Source organism: Parasteatoda tepidariorum, chromosome 2 (genome assembly GCF_982258835.1).
Source record: "Parasteatoda tepidariorum strain Cologne lab strain chromosome 2, Ptep-v5.0, whole genome shotgun sequence".
In the NCBI taxonomy this organism is placed as follows: Eukaryota; Metazoa; Arthropoda; class Arachnida; order Araneae; family Theridiidae; genus Parasteatoda; species Parasteatoda tepidariorum.
The window spans coordinates 10,592,162-10,611,588 of record NC_141756.1 but is presented as its reverse complement, the minus strand read 5'-3'; the positions used below and the strand labels follow the sequence as shown (position 1 = coordinate 10,611,588).

Here is a 19,427-nt window from a genome sequence, read left to right as displayed (position 1 = left end):
GCTCCATGACGGGGGGGGGGGGGTTACGCTTTGATGATGAAAGTGGGTATGATAGAGTTATCTAGTTTAAATACCATGCCAACGAAATAAACATTTCTTACTTGTATCCTGAACTTGGAAATGACTACAACACAACATACCTAACAGATATTTGAAGTGCAAGCTTTATAGGAAGTAGTATAAATGCAACTTAAACAAATTCTACAACTACAACAGCTGTATCTGCTATTTCATACCATACATAAGGGTTAAGTAAGCGCATTTTCATTGCATAATGTATAAATTTAATATACACATACGATTGTTCTTGCCCTATTTATTTTCTCTGTTTTATTTAAAAAGAAAGCTTGTCACCGAAATTTTCCATCAGCTTTAAAAGAATGTAAAAAAGCAAGATAAATATTTAATTGATCATATGTCTTGCACTTTCAAGTAGTTGAGAAGCAAAATAGGCGAAAATTAGGTAAAATTCTTTAATATCTTTTAAATGCGCATTTATTATTTATGTTTCTTTGTGATTAGTTCAACTCATGTTCATTTCATCACCTTCATGGCTATTATTAAACCAACAATTTAAAATAACAGTTTCAGTTCTTGATGGGATGAAATGTAATATTGTTAGGGCTATAAACTGTACAAACGCAAAATATAAATCACTGGAAGAATCTGCCCTCTGTTCACTGAAGCTCAGGAGATCGTTATATAATCTTATATGGTTCGCATTGCAAACCGTGCTCGCTACTAAATTAAACCCATTTGAAATATGTTCTAACGTGGAAGCTTAAGAATTTATATCAGTTGCTAAAATCTGTAAAATTAATTCATCTTTAGAAAATTAAAAGTTTTTAGTCAGAAATAAGTTGTTGAAATAAAAAATTTTAAATTGGAATAAATGACATGCAATAGAAACTCTTGGAGAAATTAGACTATAATTATATATATTCTTTTTTTAAAAAAAAAAAACAACGTGTATGACGGCACGTCTACTGCGCATTCCTTCCTTGTCTTGATATTTTTTTGTGTTTCCTTATTTGACCTTTTCGCATTTGGTGCAGAAGTTTGCCTGGTCGCTGTTAGAGGATTTGATGGTCTCGCTTAAAGGTTTTCTTCAATACAAAATCTGTGGGAAAAATTCCCCGCCTCTCAAAAGTTGTCGCAAATACAGGTGGTCTTTTCTGGAGGTTTAACTGTATGTGTTTTAATACAATCTCGTATGATTTAATGAAATTTAAAAATTAATCAAATAAATCGTAGAAAAAATAATTATTTTATTAAAAAATTCTTTGAAATGCAAATATCTTCACGTTGACATGTTTCAAATTCGAATGCAACTTTTTTAATAAATAAATTCTTGTACTTCAGCATAAATAGTACTTTTTTTTTTACAATAACTCATTGAGAGCTGAGCTAAACCAATCACATACCTGTACACATTGTTGTGAAATTCGTTGTAGCTTGCATAGGCTAAAAGTACTCCGAAACCAGGACCGAGGGAAAAGAATACTTGTGTTGCCGCATCCACCCACACCTATAAAAAGAAAGACTAAATTAAAATATTGCAAAATAGTCAATAGAGCGCACACCGCCTATTTAATTCTGTGAAGATTTGATTTCACGCAATAGTAGATATTACAAACTAGCATATCCAGGCTTAGAAATAAAGGGTTTAAAAACTGAATTCCGCTGATTCTCAAAAAACTAAATTAGACACCATATTTATATAGTCCAACCTCAATTCATCGAACATCTTTCGTTTTCCCGTATATAAACTACAAAACTCAGTGGCACGACAGCCCGAAGAGGGCCAAGGCCTACTGTGTCCATCTCAGTTTTCTTGACCTTGGGCTGTGGGGTGCAGGAGCAGATGTTTCGGTCAGGTGGTCAGCCGAACGCGGAACCCCCAGTGTTTAGTTACCTGTGGCACGGGAGCGTGAAGCGCTACCACTTAGCCACCTGGGCGTCTTTCCCGTACATACAGTTTTCAAATTGTTTAATTCCTCGGATGAAATTTTCTCTTTTCCCTCCAACGCTTGCCACTTTTCCTTACAATTATTGTCTTTTGTTTACACTTCTCCGATATACAAAGAATTGTTCCATTTTCCTTATCTAGAATATGTGAACACCATAAAGTTTTCATTATGAAGTCTACGCTAGCGGTAAAGAATGTTTGCTTAGAAACGTTGCTACAAAGCTGTTACTTGTAGCTCATTGGCTGACAGATGAAATTAATTTTATATTTTGCTTTAGAATCTCATTTGTGTTAAAATTTTGTTTTATTTAAATATTATCATTAAATATGAGAGACATTTTAAATTAATAATCGTAACCAAACATTGTACAGTGCGCAAAATTAAAAATGGACCACCCTTAATAACTTTTAAACTAATGATCGGATCTTTACGTTCTAGAACTCAATCTTGATAGTTCGAGAGGGTAACCTCAAATATGCTAATTTATTAGTGCCCACGATATTTTGAGTTAAGAAATCAGACACAAAATCGTACTTTCTCTGAATAAATATACCGCTATTTCGAAGGATTCAAATTTCTGACCTCCTAAATACATGGGATAGCCGAAATCTGGGATAAATGGTTCCAATAGTTTGATCCGGAAAGTGGTCCAAAATTTGGATCCCTTAATAATAATTTTACTTTTTACATATTTCACCACGTCTCGAGAAATTTTTAGGTGAATTAAAAAAAAATTGCACACAATTGTTGCATTTTTGCACACAATTGTAAAATTCGTCCATCCAGAGATAATTAAATGCAAAAATATAACTTTTAGTATATATATTTTTTTTATTATTTTTATTTAATAATATTAAAAAAAAATTATTATAAGTTATACAATTTTTCACATCATTTCAAATAATGCAAGCATAAAGGGAAAAATTTATGAGCGAAATCGGCCGAATAGTTTCTGAGAAATCAAATTTTGAAAAAGTCGTATTTTTTAAATTCAATATCTCCGGAACTATTCGACCGAATTTACCCAAATTTTTATTTAATTATAAGAACAAAAAAAGACAAAAAAAACTTTAATTTCATGTATTTTATTCCTAAAGTTTGAGTTTTTTAGAAACGTTACTTTAATTAACGTATATATTAATATAATATAATGTAATATGTTAATACGCATGTGTGAAATAACGGTGTTAAGAAAATAGCAGAAATTAACAAAGGCTTTAAAATTTACTTTTCAAACATTTATAAAGAAATGGAATGAAAATTTTTTCTTTAGTGAACGCTGGATTGGTGTATAACTTGAGAAATCTCTTGAGCAGCCCTTCTAACACATTCATATAAAGTTTTAAACAAAACAAGACATAAGAAAATAAAGTTAAATCGCAGTTCATAATTACTTACATTTGCATCTGCTAAAGCTGAGAAATTCGGAGTCAAATAAAATCTGATTCCATCAACTGCGCCAGGTAAGGTGCAACCTCTAATTAACAGAACAAATAAAACGACATATGGAAACAATGCTGTGAACCAAACAACCTGAAACATAGATTGTAATACATTTTTTATTTAAAATGTCTATAATAACTAAAAAAAAAATTTTTTTTAAATATGATTTTTGAAAGTATATTATTTATTTAATAGCCAACAACCTGAATTATAGAACTGTGATTATTTTTTATTTGACTTCGTTCCTAAGCGGAAATAGCTCGTTTTTAATGAACATCTAAATTTTTGGACGAAATAAGTCATTCTTATCGCAAAGGAAATTTCCAAAGTAAGACTTTTGTTTATTTATTCATGTATTTCATACCTATTTTTTTATTATTATTTTTCGAGGAAGGACATTTGAGCAAATATTGGTTTTTTTAAGTTTTGAATAGACAGGAGGATAGAAACTCCATCTATCCTTTCAAAATCTGAGGATACACTTTATCGAATAGAATGTTTTCAGATGGAACTTTCTTAACACAGTTCGTTCAGTTTATATCCAGAATTGTACCGAGTACCGAGAAAACTTTAGCTAATACCCAATTGTTCGAATTGGGATAAATAACGTTTATAAACTATTTAAGTACAGCATCATGAATCTAAAGCAAGCCACTGACACCAACTTGATTTTTACCTTTGAGACAAACTTAGACCACATCGACTTGGAAATCGGTAGGGCATATATCAATAATGCTAAAACTAACCTTTTTCGATGTACCTTTTCTAAGAAACTACTTATATCACTTTGAAATTTTTTTGGGAATATTTGAGATTATATCAGTTGTATATGCTGTGATAATGATTTAGCGTTAACAGGATTATATTTTGAGTTATAATAGATTTGTGATAAAATTTTTTAAAAAAATATAAGTTCTCAGTTCGTAATTTTTTTAAAAATTTTCTTCCAAAGATATGTATTAACAATTATCACAGTGTAAACATGCATATACAAATATTCTGTGAAAAAAAAACTGAAGCAATATCTTAAGATGCTGAGAAAAGGTACATCGTAAAAGGTCAGTTTTAGCATAATTGGTATGCGTCCTAGCGACTCCCATTAAGATGGAAACTGACTGACTTTATCCTCTATATTCTATTTTATTTTATGACCGCCGTTGAACAGCCGACCCAATTTTTGGGTTCGCGACTACTAATGTTTAACGCCGTAGCCTTGTAATTTTGACCCAATCCAGAAGACAAGGAAACTCCTGGATCGGTACCCCCAGAGGTATTGAATTGTTATGGGTTTACGGAGGACTTTGAGACTCGACAGATTTAACGTGCATCAGTCACCATTTACTACACGGAGAGTCTTTTCGACCGGCGGGGACCAAACCCACGAACTCTTGGACATGGGTCCGGCACCCCACTGACCAGGCTATCCCGGCCTAGTATCCTCTATATTGACTTTAATAGTTATCTGAACTTTAATCCTCTATATCAAGACTATTTTCTTTATCAGTGCTCCATAGCGCTTATTATTATTCCAGCCCTGGAGAAACATTTGTTGCAGGTGGGACAGATCTTTCGCTGTTGTTCATACCTCATGCACTTTATGTGACCACTGATGAATCTAGTGAACGCGGTCTGATCGCCTCTATTACCTTTGAAGGTCAAAGCACGACCCGGCTTATACCCAGAGTACCAGATATGTATTGGGGGAGTATTCTAGACTAGCTAGACGAATTTTAATTAATTACATAAATAAGAAACTTTATTAACAACGTTTGTACTGATCATCTTTACATCTATCATAAGTATATCTCAGAGTACTTTGGTTCTGTACTGGAAGCTATTGTGAACTAAATTTTGCAGTTGTACAAACTTGACCAATTTTTTTTATTTTGTTTTCTTAGTATTACATAAAGTAATATATTTCTTTAATTCTGGTCACTGGAAAATAATCAATAGCGTAAGACAAATCTGTAATGTTAATATGAAATTTGGTCAGATCATCTATACATTGATAAATTATCACATTCATTTGTTCATTCAACTCTGTAAATATGTTATGCTTTAATATACTCCTTACAACCCTTCTGGCTCACCCTCCACTGAGGTAAACAAAGTTCGAATCCCAGCGATGGCTGGTCGATGGCCATCCGGCTAGCACCAACCACAGTGCTGACGTAAAATATTCTCTGTAGTAGACGGATCATGGATTAGAGTCTCCTTGCCCTCAGGGTAGCCGGAGGGGGTGGGGGCAGTTTTCGTGGTTTTTCGCTTCGTGCAACGCTAATACGGGTTAGTTCTATAAAAAAAAAGTCCTCCAGGAAGGCAAAATTTCTCCCAATACTTGATCCAGGAATTCCTTTGTCTTCTGGCTTGGGTTCAAAACTACAAGGCTAGGGAGTTAAACATTAGTAGTTGTTAAACTAAAAATTGGGTCAGCTGCTCAACGACGGTTATAATGTAGTTACAGTAAATTATCAAAATAAAATTACTACGTTTGTTTTTGGGAAAGGATAATGGGTTGGATTATTAGTTTAAAAGTATTTTATGAAAAAAATTGATACACACTTTTTCTAACAGTACAAAATATTACTCCTTCAAGAAATCTATGCATTAAATTTAAAAGTTTTGGTAGATTTGGAACTTGGCGATTTGCATTCATTTTGTTTACTATTTAAAAGTTGTCAGAAATTTTTGCCTGAGAAGTAGTGACGTAAGATTTATTAATTAATTTTATGTCAACAGAACAGGTCATAACATTGCTGAAGCATAAGCGTAGAGTATAAAAAAAGACCTTTTAAAAATATTAAAATAATTAAAGAACAATGATTACACATAAAACAACTGCATATTTTCTGTTAAAATTACTTTCAGTTTAAGTCGTAAAGTTAAAAAATAATTCTACTAGCACAACGGAAATTATTGAATTACTTTTTATTGTTAACATTGCATCGCATCCTGCATGGTAGGAATAACAAAATCTATATTACAATAATTCTTAAATAATCAAATAGTACCTATGGAAAAAGGAGTAAGACATTAATAATGTCATTAAGGAGCAAACTGCTACAGAACCCTATATATATATATATATATATATATATATATATATATATATATATATATATATATATATATATATATATATACATGCAAGACAAGGTACGAAGCATTATAGCCACCTCGCCAAATGCGATAAAATCGTAAATTTGGCAAATAAAATTGTGCTATGTCGAATTATTTTTTCCACTGGAAAGAAAAATATAAATTTAACTCGATCCTCGAAATTAGTCATAATGAATTATTCTATACAAATCAGTACCTTTTATTCAATTGCAGTAATTTTCGGTAGATGAGCCGAATTACCAATAAAAATTGGTTCCAAATAACATAATACTGAAACAAATACCGTAAAATAGTTTTCTATGGAAAAATAAGAATCATAAAAAATTGTTAAATTAAATTATAACTAGGAGGTTTCGCCCCCTGCTCGCTGGTGCTCGCCAACCCCCGGAACTGCTTTCGCAGTTCATTTCGGATGGCTTCGCAATCCGATGCTCGCTTTACTCGCTCATTGGATATGTTCTTAACGTCTAGCTTTTGTATACTTTTTTGAACACTGAAGTTCCGAAAACTTTTCACTGTAGAAAATTCTAAACCTGTACATTTCAATATTAATTTGAAATTGCAAACAGTTCACATATTTTTCTTAATCACACTATTCTAAATTTCAGTTGTTGAGAAAAGTAACTGTTGTAAGTTTTGTTTTAAAGTCTTTCCCACCAGAGGGCTAAAGCCATGTGTTGTAAAACAATATGAAATAGTAGTCTGCCACTGAACGCCGGATGTAAAGCATCGGCTTTGATGAAGATAATTTTGTATTTTTAATTCTCTGAATGGAGCCACCCTAATATGGAATTTGTAAAATAAATGTATATATTTTTGATTGTTGATGATGCCCATCATTTTGCGTTTTCATCAGTGTTCAGAAGCAGAACAACTATAAGTTCTTTATTTTATCACAAAAATATAAAATGTATAAAAAACAAAGAGTAAGAAAATGAGTATAGTCATAGAAAAAGTTAAAATTATAATATAGTATTTATCAGTTAAAATAAAACTTTTTGTTTAAGTCATTGTTAACAATTCAAATTTCTCCGAAACAATTCTAAACCTTAATTTTGCTCACTACGTGCTCTTGCGCGCCGAAGCCTATCAATTAAAAATGAAAACTATTGCCAGCGCGAGAAAAGAAATATCATCGGTTTTATTGATACATACATACATACGTACGTATTAGAGTTTTATATAATATAGATAGATTGTGAAATGATTGTTACATTTTTAATTGTTGTAATGCATTTGACGAAGACCTTCTAAAAATTGGCGAATACTTTTGATATTTGGCTCATTTACTGACTAATAATTTAAATTCTTTAGATCGAGCCCTGATAAGAAATAAAGTAGTTTTTTCTTATTTTAATATTATTCATTTATTTATCTATTTATTTATTTATTTAAATACGCCAATGAGTTAAACAACTTATATCCAATGCCCCAATGAAGTATTCGTAATAAAAGTTATCATGCGGCTAAGACTATAGTACTCAAACTATAAAAACTTAAATCTGAAACATTTTCCGATTTGACTAAAAACATTTAAACTTCCTTTCTAACATTTGATTCCATTTTAAATAAGTCATGACTGATTGTTCAAACAATAATTGCTTCGCAGAGTCAGAAACTTTCTTTTTAATGCCATAGGAATTTTTTAAAGGCCCATTGATGGAGCGACAAAAAAAATTCCCACATATTTTGGGATCATTTCCTCAGCCACGAAAAGTTTTACTCAATTAGGATCTGCGACGGAAGTACTGCGGGAGCCTCAACATCCGTGACGTAAAAGCAGTTTTAACCAATGGATGGAGCTGTAGCTCAAATGACATAAGATAGAAAAGTGTATCAAAAACTCTTCTAGTCACTCTTTTTATGTTTACTTCCACCAGGGGGAGCATATAAATATAAGAGGATTAAATCACTTTTTTCTAGCATATCATAGCAGTAGAAATATTATTGGACGTTTATTAATGATGTGGGTAATGATTTTTTGCAACTTTTTCTGGGACAGAAATTTTTCGTTTATCATAACTTGAGCCTGTTTTGAAAGCATTTTGGATAATAAAATCATCAGAGAGTGTAAATAAACTAGACTCCCTGGAACTTTCATTTCTTTACATTTTTAGCATATTCTCGGTTTATATGAGAAAACTTTGGTGTTCGTTTCAACAAAATCTTTTGAACTGATAACTATAGGATCAATTTTTTCACGTAGCCTTAAGATTTCGTTAATAATATGCTTTTTGTTTCTTCCTTTTTTTGTTAATCTTTTTTTATAGAAGCGCACTACTTATGCAAAAAGGGAAATTAAATAATTAGGAAAAAACGTTTAGGTAATTTCATATTCTTGCAGGAATAAAAAAGTAGGTGTTTGAGTGAAACGTGTTCATCAATTACATGCATTTGAATGTGACGTGTCGGAATATTCGTCAATGAACCATCCCGAGAATGTGTCACAAAAAGAAGATGGTTGATATTAAATTTACGTTGTACAAGAGCTGCACAATGGGCGATGTGACGATCTGGGAAATATCCCCGATGCTGACCCAAAGACATGCCATCACAGTTTTGTTCTTAGAGGGGATAGCTCCTCCGTAACATGTCACTCTAACCTGCCACTAGTGGATAAGACGCTGATATTTCATTGTGAAGAACTGATATTCTATTGCTAAAGACGACTAGACTGCCCATAATCCTCGCTGAAACCATCATACCACGCTGAAACCTTCACCTTAAACTTTATGACACCCATTGCAAACAATAGGCGGATGCAAGAGTTCTTTGTTTATTGTACATTTTAGAGATTGGAAAGTCCTGGTAGAATTTAAATAGTTTTTTCATTGGTTTATGCATTTCATTTTAATAGTAAGGACTATAATATCGTAAGTGTGATTTATTGAGCAACTGGTAACGAATTGAATTTGTGTACCGTCATCCGGGACTTTTTAAGCCACTGAAGAACTCAAAGCCTATTTTCCTAGATAAATGTCAGCAGCACTGTTCTGAGTTTATAAGTTTTTCATGTTATTAGTTTCTTATTTTAATAGAGTTTGGTTGAATCGCATATGATTAAACTTTATTTGCATTTTCAACAGTAAGTTTGTAAACCCTTACTTTGGCATCGCAATTCTATATGCTTCATAACTTTAACCGTCAAACTCGTAATTGTAAGTCATACTTTTATTAAACATTTTTAAATATTATCTCTAAAGGCCTTTAATAGTTAGTTTATAGATCCTATTGCATAATTTTTAATTTTTTTTATCTATTTTTAAATTCATTGCTGTTTCCTACACAGGGTAACAGAGACCAACAAAACTTTGCCGAGCATCATACAAAAGTTGGCTTTTGTTGCTCCCTGGTTCGAACCAGAAAGATGGGGATAAAAGAGACTTAATATTGAATAAGGAACCCTTAATGCTATTTTTTGAAGCTCTGTCACCGGGGATAGTAAGAAAGCCATAATTTAAGTGTTTTACATTTGAAGCAATACGATGATTTTAAGCTATAGATATTATCTTGCCATGAAGGTGCTTCTGGGCTTTAGAACAGATAAATAACTTGAATATTTTAAAAGTTATTTTAAAAAAATTTAAAATTTAGAACATTTTTCCACCTAGATGAAAATTGTCAAAATCACTGCTATATTCTCAGTTTTTGAACCTTTTCATGCGCCCAAGTAATGCAGCATTGGACTAAGTTTTTGAATATTAAAAAAGTAGACAGCGCTGGTTTTAAATAGGTTAAACTTGACCGAATAGTCATGAGTAACAGTTGAAAACTCACAATAGTTATAAAAATAGCATATTGTTCGTAAAAAGCATTATTTAATATTAATACGGAGCCTACAAAAAATAGGCTTAAAACAATGAATTATTTTTGATTTGATGGAAATATAACAGTAATGGTAATGGAGTTGGTTATTTTGTAAATTGATATAAATAATTCATCAAAAAATTTTAAACACACTGAAAAAACACTGATTTATAGATATAGTATTTTTAGATTTTAATCAGTCTCTTTTTCAATTGACCTAATAAACATCACATTCCAGAAAACTCTAATTTTATTGTGACAAATTAACAAAAAGTAAACTTTTATCGCTAAAATATGTATGTTAAATTTTCTTAAAAATATATTTGCTTATTTTATTTATTGTTTAACTTTAAACGGTCGTAACAGTGTTAATAGTTACTTAAACTAATTTAATTAAATAAATTAGTAAGATTGCATATTACTATATTTCTTCTTCTTTTCCTTAATATTTAAATTATATGAAATAAAGATGATAAAAAAATTACCTTGTGCACTTTCATTTTTTTTACTAATTAACATTTACGTTTTGATACCTCATCATTAACTAACATATGCCAAATATTGAATACTTGTTGCTAGCTTAAGTTTTTTCCAAATTAAGGGGTAACTCAAGCCATCATAGTTCTTTTTTCTTTTGTCTCATTCATAGTTTTTTCCGTGCCTTAAGTTACGGAGGTAACTCAAGCCACCATAATTTTTTGCGTCTTACTGACAGTTTTTTTTCGTTCCCCAAATTACGGGATAACTTATACCACCAATAGTTTTCTTTGTCTTATCCCTATTTCTTTGCACCCCAAATCACAGGATAGCTTAAGATATCATAGTCTTTTTCGTCTAATCAGTAGTTTTTTTCGTTCCTCAAATTACGGAGGTAACTCAAGCAGCCGTAATTTTTTCCCTGTTATTCATAGTCTTTTTCGTTCCCCAAATTACTGGGTAACTTAAGCCAGAATAGTTTTTTCGTCCAATCAATATTTTTTTTCCTTCCCCACATTAAGGGGTAACTTAAGCCATCATAGTTTTTTCTCCTAATCAATAGTTATTTAGTTACCCAAATTACGAGTAACTTAAGCAAACATCGTTTTTTTTTCAACTTCATCAAATACATTTTTTGAAAATTTTCATACACGCAAGCATTGAGTGTAAATTATTGGAACAAATTTTTAAAAGAAAATAATTTATCTATAACGTGTATGCTCTCAAATTAGAAAATACTTAAACAAAACTTTTCAAATGGAAAAAAGGGAAAAAAATTTAAAAAAAGGTTTAAAACATCGAAAGTTTATTTCAAGCAGCGAAATTTGTTACACTCGCTGTTTTGCCCTTCTATAAAAACATAAAACTTTCACTAAAAACAATCAGTACTTTCTTCCTAGCTCAATGAAAAAACGACTAAAAAACTATTTTTCAGTCAAACATCAAATGATTCGTCCAGCAACTTTTTTCTTCATAGCAAATAAAACCATGCCTCATAATGGATTTCTAAAACGACGTTTTTAACGCCTACGGAACTGCTGAGGCAAAGCTGTAAACATTTAGACATGGAACATCTTGTGTTAATTCAAACAAACTAAAAGTATCTGAACACATAAATAATTCATTCATTTTATCAGACGGCTGTAAAAAATCGTGTTCTGTTTGAAACCTAATGAAATACAACACAATTTTTTATTAAAAAAAATTTAGGTATTCACCAATAATGTGATTTTCATCATTTTCTGAAAAACAATCTCTTATTTTTTATCAAAACATTAATTTCTTTTTGTGGGTTCAACCAAACTGGTTTTTATTTCTTCCAAGTGATTTTCTTGCGCCTTTAAATTGTTTTGCAAACAGCAAAATGAACGAAAATTTGAGTTCACGGGGATTGAAGGATGTCTAAAAAGACGGAGATAAATAAAAATAATATGTCTAAAAATAATGTGATTTCCATCATTTTCTGAAAAACAGTCTCTTATTTTTTATCAAAACATTAATTTCTTTTTGTGGGTTCAACCAAACTGGTTTTTATTTCTTCCAAGTGATTTTCTTGCGCCTTTAAATTGTTTTGCAAACAGCAAAATTAACGAAAATTTGAGTTCACGGGGATTGAAGGATGTCTAAAAAGGAGATTTTTTTTAACGTCCTAGTATTTTACTGTGACCATCATTAAAGTAGGGTGAAAATTATAAAAGAAAAAAAATTACATTTTTAAAAACTGCATTTTTTTAAGTGTATTTAAACATTTTTTACTTTTCTACATTTTTTAAATAAAAAGAACAATATGTTAAAAATTTTAAATAATTTTAAATTAAATCTGACAAAAATAATATAGTTTAAATTTTTGTTAAACTTATAACTGTAGAAATATCGGGGTGTCATTTTCGAAGGAGGTGAAGGGAATTTTCGGTCATGAAAGAAGTCGGAGACGAAATTTATGTATTCGAATTTTCCTTTCAAGTTAAGATAAATAAAAAAAAAAAATTAAAAATTATTTGTCTTTTTTAGTTTGTTTCACTGTGTGATCACAAAACACGATTCCGAGTTGGTCACTGAAGCTTAGCATAACTTGCTGCTGTCAGTGAGCTGGTGGGTGACGACTTTGATCAGCCTGAGAAGAGACAGAGGGTGTGCAGTATTGATCTTTGTTAAACTGCTCTACCGTAAAGCGCTCGCTTTCACGCCCACATTCTCCGTCAACGAACGCGGAGGAGTCACCCCCTCTGCAGAGGATAAAATTGCGATAGCATGTTTTCAGATTATTCTAAGGGATGTTTCCCGGACAGTTGCCAATACCATTGTGGAGCACGACTGGTACTTCTTTTTAGTCTATTTCAGTGTTTCCCAAAGTGTGGTACGCGTAACCCCAATGGTACGGGAACAGTTTAGCGGGGGTACGCATTCTTATGCGAAGTATCTGGCAACAAACGAAAATTTCGAAAATTTATATTTAAGAACAAAGCTAGCCATGAAAATTTACAGTTACGTATTTTCTTTTGGCTATTTTTTGCAGAGTTAACAGTTAATAATTAGTGGTATCAATAGCCAGTTTCGATTTTTAACTTTTGTGCAATTTTTTTATAGTAAAAAATACATTACTGTTTTTATTAGTGGTTCACAGCGTTACGAAAAATTTATAAAGGGTACGCAAAGTCATAAGTTTGGGAAACACTGGTCTATTTGAAAGACGTCGTTTTTATAATGACTATTTTATTTTATATAGTTTTATATTTTCTCCTTTTTAGTGAATGTTTTTTTTTATTTCCAATGAGCTGCACAATCGGTCTTGCCCATACGCAGACCTACTGCGTTCTCCAGAGGTGGTATCCACTCTTTCAGGACCACCGCAATAGGTGAGATACCGTTGGTCATGTTAATTTGGACGTCTAGTTTCTGCCACACTAGATGGCAGCACCGATACTCTATTTGGATGCTAAAGTGCACTAGGAATTTAATTTGGATGCTAAAGTGCACTAGGAATTTAAAGTGCACTAGGAATTTAAAGGTGACAACCTATTTTTTCACCTGGACTGCCGAGTTTTTTTACCCTAATCTCATTAAAGTCTAATTTCTATGGAAGGCTCTATTCCCTCATCCGTGGTGACTCGGGGGGGGGGTGGAGCGTTCACCTTCCAATGAGGTGATCGAGTTCGAATTCTTGGGGTAGCTGGTCAATACGAATTTTGCACCAGGCTCGCACCGACCACAGTGCTGACGTAAAATACCCTCAACGTTAGACAGATTATGGGTTTGAGTCCTCTTACCGTCAGGCTAATCGTGGGAGGTTTTCGTGGTAATCCTCTCTCTGTAACGCAAATGCGGCTTAGTTCCCTCAAAAAGTCTTCTACGAAGGCAAAATTCTCCGAATATTTAATCCAGAAGCTCCCTTAAAATTGCAAGACTACGGAGTTTGCGTTATTTTCTGCGGTGAGTTAAAAATCAAAAGGTCGTTAAACTTTAGTGGTCGTAAATCCAAGATTGGATAGGCTGTTCTACGGCGGATATAAAATAATTCTACGGAATTGAGACATCGTTGTTTTTGCCTTCCTTTCTTTAAACTAGTGGAGAACTTGGAAACCCAATTCCAAATTTTCACTCTGAAAAATGTAACACAAAAGTTTCAGAATGTTATAATTTATTCAAATTTCTTTCAGATATCTGAAAATGCCACAATAAGTCAGCCAAATTATTTTTATTACAAATTTATTTATTTGCTCTTAGCATATATATTTTGTTTTCTGTCTCTATTTTTTTTCTAGCGATTATGCGGTGTGAATGCAAAGAAGCGGATTTTTATCCAAACATTGTTTAGTCAAACTTTTCTCTAAATCGACAAAATATGAATTGTGAAATCAAGTCAAGAATATGAGCTTGCTAGCGTTAAACACTCTGACTTACGTATTAAAAATTACTTTAAACAAGTCTAGATCTAAGTTCTTTAGGCACCTAGACAAAGGTTCATTGCGAGTCAATTCACCAAAACACAAAAAATAATAATTTACTATTTGGAAAGTTTTAATAAAAAGCTTAATTGGAGATAGATGGTAGCTTACAGTTTAACAATTTTCATAAACAAATTGAAATATTTATTTTCAATTATTGTATTAGTTTAATTACGTGTTTTATTACAACAAAAGACTAATATACCGTGAAACGTTACAAACATACTTTTAAAAATTAAAACGATATTTTATACTGAAAAAAAGAAATGAAAAAGTAATCCTCTGTACTAATTTTTTAATTAAATTTTAAAAAAATTCCCTTTTTGTAAGGAATTTTACTCGGCCCTGGCACAATGGGCCCACAAAGTGTGACCTAGATTTCATAAATAGTTTATTTTGTGTTGTATTAATAGTCAAAAATCGACGGAATTAGTTTGAAAACTGTTTTCCTAAAAAACTCAATTAATGTTTTCAGTGTTTTTTTTTTCTTCTTCTTTTTTTTTTTTTTTTTTTTTTTTTTGCATACACAGCATTAATATACATTGCAATTCTTTCAAAAATTCTACTTAGAAAAAGTATTTTTATCCGTTTATTTAACTCACTGAAAATTTAAAAAGATAAGAATATTCTCTCACAAAAGACGATTTTCGAAAATGTAAGTGGAACCCATTTACGAAACATTTATTTACAACAAAAATAAGCAATTATTTTCCAAAAAAAAATATTTAAAAAAAAGTTAAAACTAAAAAGAAAACCGTCTCTTAGTAATTTTTTCTGGAAGATTGCTAGGTTCGGTGATTTTGAGATCAAAGGTGAGAAGACATCTACCAGTTAAATGAAGGAGGAAATCTTCGCCTGCAGGTGTACTTTACCTGAGTATCGATTTAGGTTAATGCTCTCAACTCGTGGAAAATAATGCATCTAATTTATAATAATAACAAGCATCGGTGGTTCAGTGGTAGAATGCTCGCCTGCCACGCGGGCGGCCCGGGTTCGATTCCCGGCCGATGCAAATTCATTTTTGACTAATATTAAAATTAATTATTTCAATTGTTTACATTATTATTGTTCACCTATAAACTGAAAATGTATTTTTCCAGAATTATTTTTTCGCATGTAACGAATTTGTACATTGAAAAGTTTATTGTGAGTATATTTTCCAAAACGGGATTATGACATATTCTTTTATGATCTGGTTTTCATCAGGTTCCAGTTTTTTCATCTGGTTTTCATTTTAAAACGTTGCAATTAGACCACTCTTACCTCAGGTAAAATCCAAAGGTTTGAACTAGGTATAAAGAATTGTATTTTCAATCGCAAATTTAAAATATTTCTTTAAACAAAAACAAAAAATTATTATGAAGTTGCATTTAAAGAAGAATTTGGTGATAAAACGTGTTAAAACAATCCACTTCATGAATAAAAATTTATATTATAAATATTTTACTTATTTTCTTTCATTTATAATTAAAAATTAAAAATTGTGTTAGTGAGTGATAGATTGAACACATAATTAATTGTAGAGCTTATTGAAAGTAATTTTTAAGCTATAGGATGGCAAAAAAAATTAGATTTGTCGAGGATAGATCTTAATTTACTTCTATTTTTTAGCTCTACAATATTAATTAATTTTACTGAGTCTTTTAATTCCAAAACTATAAGTGGATGTACTAAGGTTCTAAGTAAAATTCCTCGAGTGTTTTCCGACAAAAAAATAAACTCTCGTGCTTTTTTCATACGTTTGCAACTTTAAACCCTACCCAGACGACAAGAGAACTCTTGGATAAAGCATTACAATGAACTCTGGTGGACTTTTCAGTGATAATAATTCATATTTGCGATGCATTCAGTCGAAGAACGTGAAAATCTCCTATTGTTTACCAGACGACAAGGGAGTTCTAAGTGCATTTAGCTAAAAGCAATACTCGAATGCCTTTTAGTTTAGACATTCACTGATCATCACTGATCGGTATTATTTTTTTTTTATATATACATATATATATATAATCGTCGTTGAACAGCCGACCCAATTTTTGGGTTAACGACTACTAATGTTCAACTAAGTAGCCTTGTAATTTTGAACCCAATCGAGAAGACAAGGGAACTCCTGGATCAAGTATTTTGTCTTCATGGTGGACTTTTTGATGAAACTAACCCGCATTTGCGTTACATGGAGAGGAAGACCACGAGTACCTCCGACGGTTAGTCTGACGGCAAGAGGACTCTAATACATGATCCGCCTACCACTGAGGATATTTTATGTCAGCACTGTGATCGGTGCGAACCGGGTGCGGTATTCGAATCGGGGATCGAACCCGGGTCACCTCGTTGGGAGGCGAGTGCTCTATCCCCTTAATATTTTGAAGAAAAAAAAATCTTCCCTATGCAGTTTTAAAAGAAAATTGGAGTCTGTAGCGTAATTGATATCACGATATTAATATTCATGAGGCTTGGCATATTTCTTATGCATGTTCAATATCTGAAACATAGTTATTGTAAAAGACAACTATTTAAGAACTGTAGTATTACTTTGAAGGAACTGTAGAACTACATTTGGGAGCGGTAGAACTCCCTGATTTTACTACTTTACTGCACCTATTCAAATACATGCTCAATGTCTGCCACATAGTTATTGCAGAAGACAACTATTTAAGAACTGTATATAGTATTACTTTAAGAAAACTTTAGTACTACGCTTAGGAACTGTAGTACAACTTGCTTTTATAACTTTGAAACAACTATTCGAAGTACTTACTTTACCAGAAGTGCTGATTCCTTTCCATAAGCTGAAGTAACAAATGAGGTAGACAGCAATCAAGCACAAACACATCTCCCACTTGACGTGCCCCAAGTCATCTATTCCAGGACTTTCACTCAATTCTAAAACAGCTCGGCTGAAATAAACACCCAATCAAAGCTCATATAGTAAATATAGCCAATTAAAAAAAATCATGAATAATTCTGCACTAAGCTCGATCGTTCAAAAAATGAACCGTAAAAATTTAATTTAATCGAAATACAACTTTAAAAAAAAGTATGATTTAAAGTATTTTAGGTTATTTTCACTATTCAAAAGCTTAAGTTTCAACGAAAAACTAATTTAAAGAGAAGATTGACATCTTCTAGTGGTGAAACATCTATTTTTATAAATCCGTTTCCCCATCCTCTCCCCAAAAGTAAGAAAAGATGTATGGTTACTACAACCTTTAAAAGTATCGTAAGATAGCATAATTATTCCGATTTTTATGCCATTTGTTTGTTTTGACCAGAATACGATCATTAGATAAGGGAAAAAAAACTTTGCATTAGTTTGTAAATGATTAATTTAAAAAACACCTATGTTTGGGAACAGGTAATATTCCTAATCTGCTTGGATTAGTTGGATTTTAGAGTTATATCAATCGTGTAGTATGGTGTTTAATATTTATATGCAAGGATTTTATAACCATCTTTGAACAGTTGACCCAATTTTGAGTTTACATCAACCAATGATCCACTCCGTAACCTTGTAATTTTAAACCCAATCCAGAAAACAAGGTAACTCTTTATATAATACCTTTACGAAAATGATGAATATCTTTACGAAAATGATGGCAACTACTTTACACCAAAAGTGGTGCAATGAAAAACAAAGAACAGTTCTCGATATACACTGTAAAAAATTTGGTGTATAGTTGCAACCATTTTTTATGTTGAGGTTAATGTTTTACAGTACATGAAATCACATTTTTTATTTGCTTTTTCACTGTTATAGTTTTCTTCCTTTCTTCATTCATGTTTTGTTTGTTTGCTTACTCACAACACACATTTTATGCGCATTAGAATAAATTTAATGGCTTCAGCACAAAAATTTTTCGTTTAAAAAAAACAAGCACATTTTTAGTAACATATAATTCTTTCAAATAATTGCTATTTCGTCAATTTTTTATAATTTTTCACACGATAACCATAGTTTTGTACTCGGAAATGTATTTAATTTACCTGAACACAAAAAATGGGGGATAGCTAATCGCCAAAATAGTCTACTGTTTATTAAACCCTTATTGAGCAAGATTCGTGAATATGTGTCCAATGAGAAATAAAGTTATTTTCTGCTAGGGTTGAATGCCTTGAACCAGAACTAAACTGGAAAATTGACTTTTCGAATAAGTTGAAAAATCCTGTATACAATCAATGGAAAAAAATAAGAAAGTTTTACTGAAGTTATGTTGTCCTATATAGATATGTAAATAAAAAATTTTAAGAGTCTTATACATTAATAAACAACACATTCGTTATTATTGCAAAATTGGGAAAATCGCCTGTTCGGATTAATTGGAAATTTCTGTAAAGAAATAGAAGAATTTTTATAAAACTTTGTTTGTATATTTAAATCAGAATTATAAAATAAATATAATGAAAATTTTTAGAGTCCTTTTAACTTCCTTAAACATACAAAACCCTATTCTACACAATAGCTGCTTCTGTTGATAAAGGTTATTCCAAACTGATTGGAAACATTACCTTTACAGATTATTAGACAATCATCATCTACTATATAAATTGAATCTAAAAAGAAATTTTATTGAAAAGATATTTCTTTGTGTAATGTATGAGATAAAATCGAACAAAATTATATTGCTACACAACTGGCTATTAGTGAAGAATCCCGTTCATCTGAACTATT

At 31.5% G+C, this 19,427-nt stretch overlaps 1 protein-coding gene and 1 non-coding gene across 2 annotated transcripts in view; one reads left to right on the top strand and one right to left on the bottom strand.

The window, feature by feature from the left end:
• The window catches only part of DAT (Sodium-dependent dopamine transporter), a 92,591-nt gene that overhangs the window by 50,696 nt on the left and 22,468 nt on the right, over positions 1-19,427 (bottom strand). Inside the window, exons 4-6 of the mRNA XM_043044543.3 lie at positions 17,517-17,655; positions 3,369-3,503; positions 1,425-1,528 (exon numbers count right to left, since the gene is read on the bottom strand). Coding sequence (XP_042900477.2) covers positions 1,425-1,528; positions 3,369-3,503; positions 17,517-17,655 — 378 coding nt within the window. The remainder of the gene's footprint in view (positions 1-1,424; positions 1,529-3,368; positions 3,504-17,516; positions 17,656-19,427) is intronic.
• On the top strand, positions 15,703-15,773 carry TRNAG-GCC (transfer RNA glycine (anticodon GCC)). Its single transcript has one exon. It is a non-coding gene; the product is annotated as a tRNA-Gly (tRNA).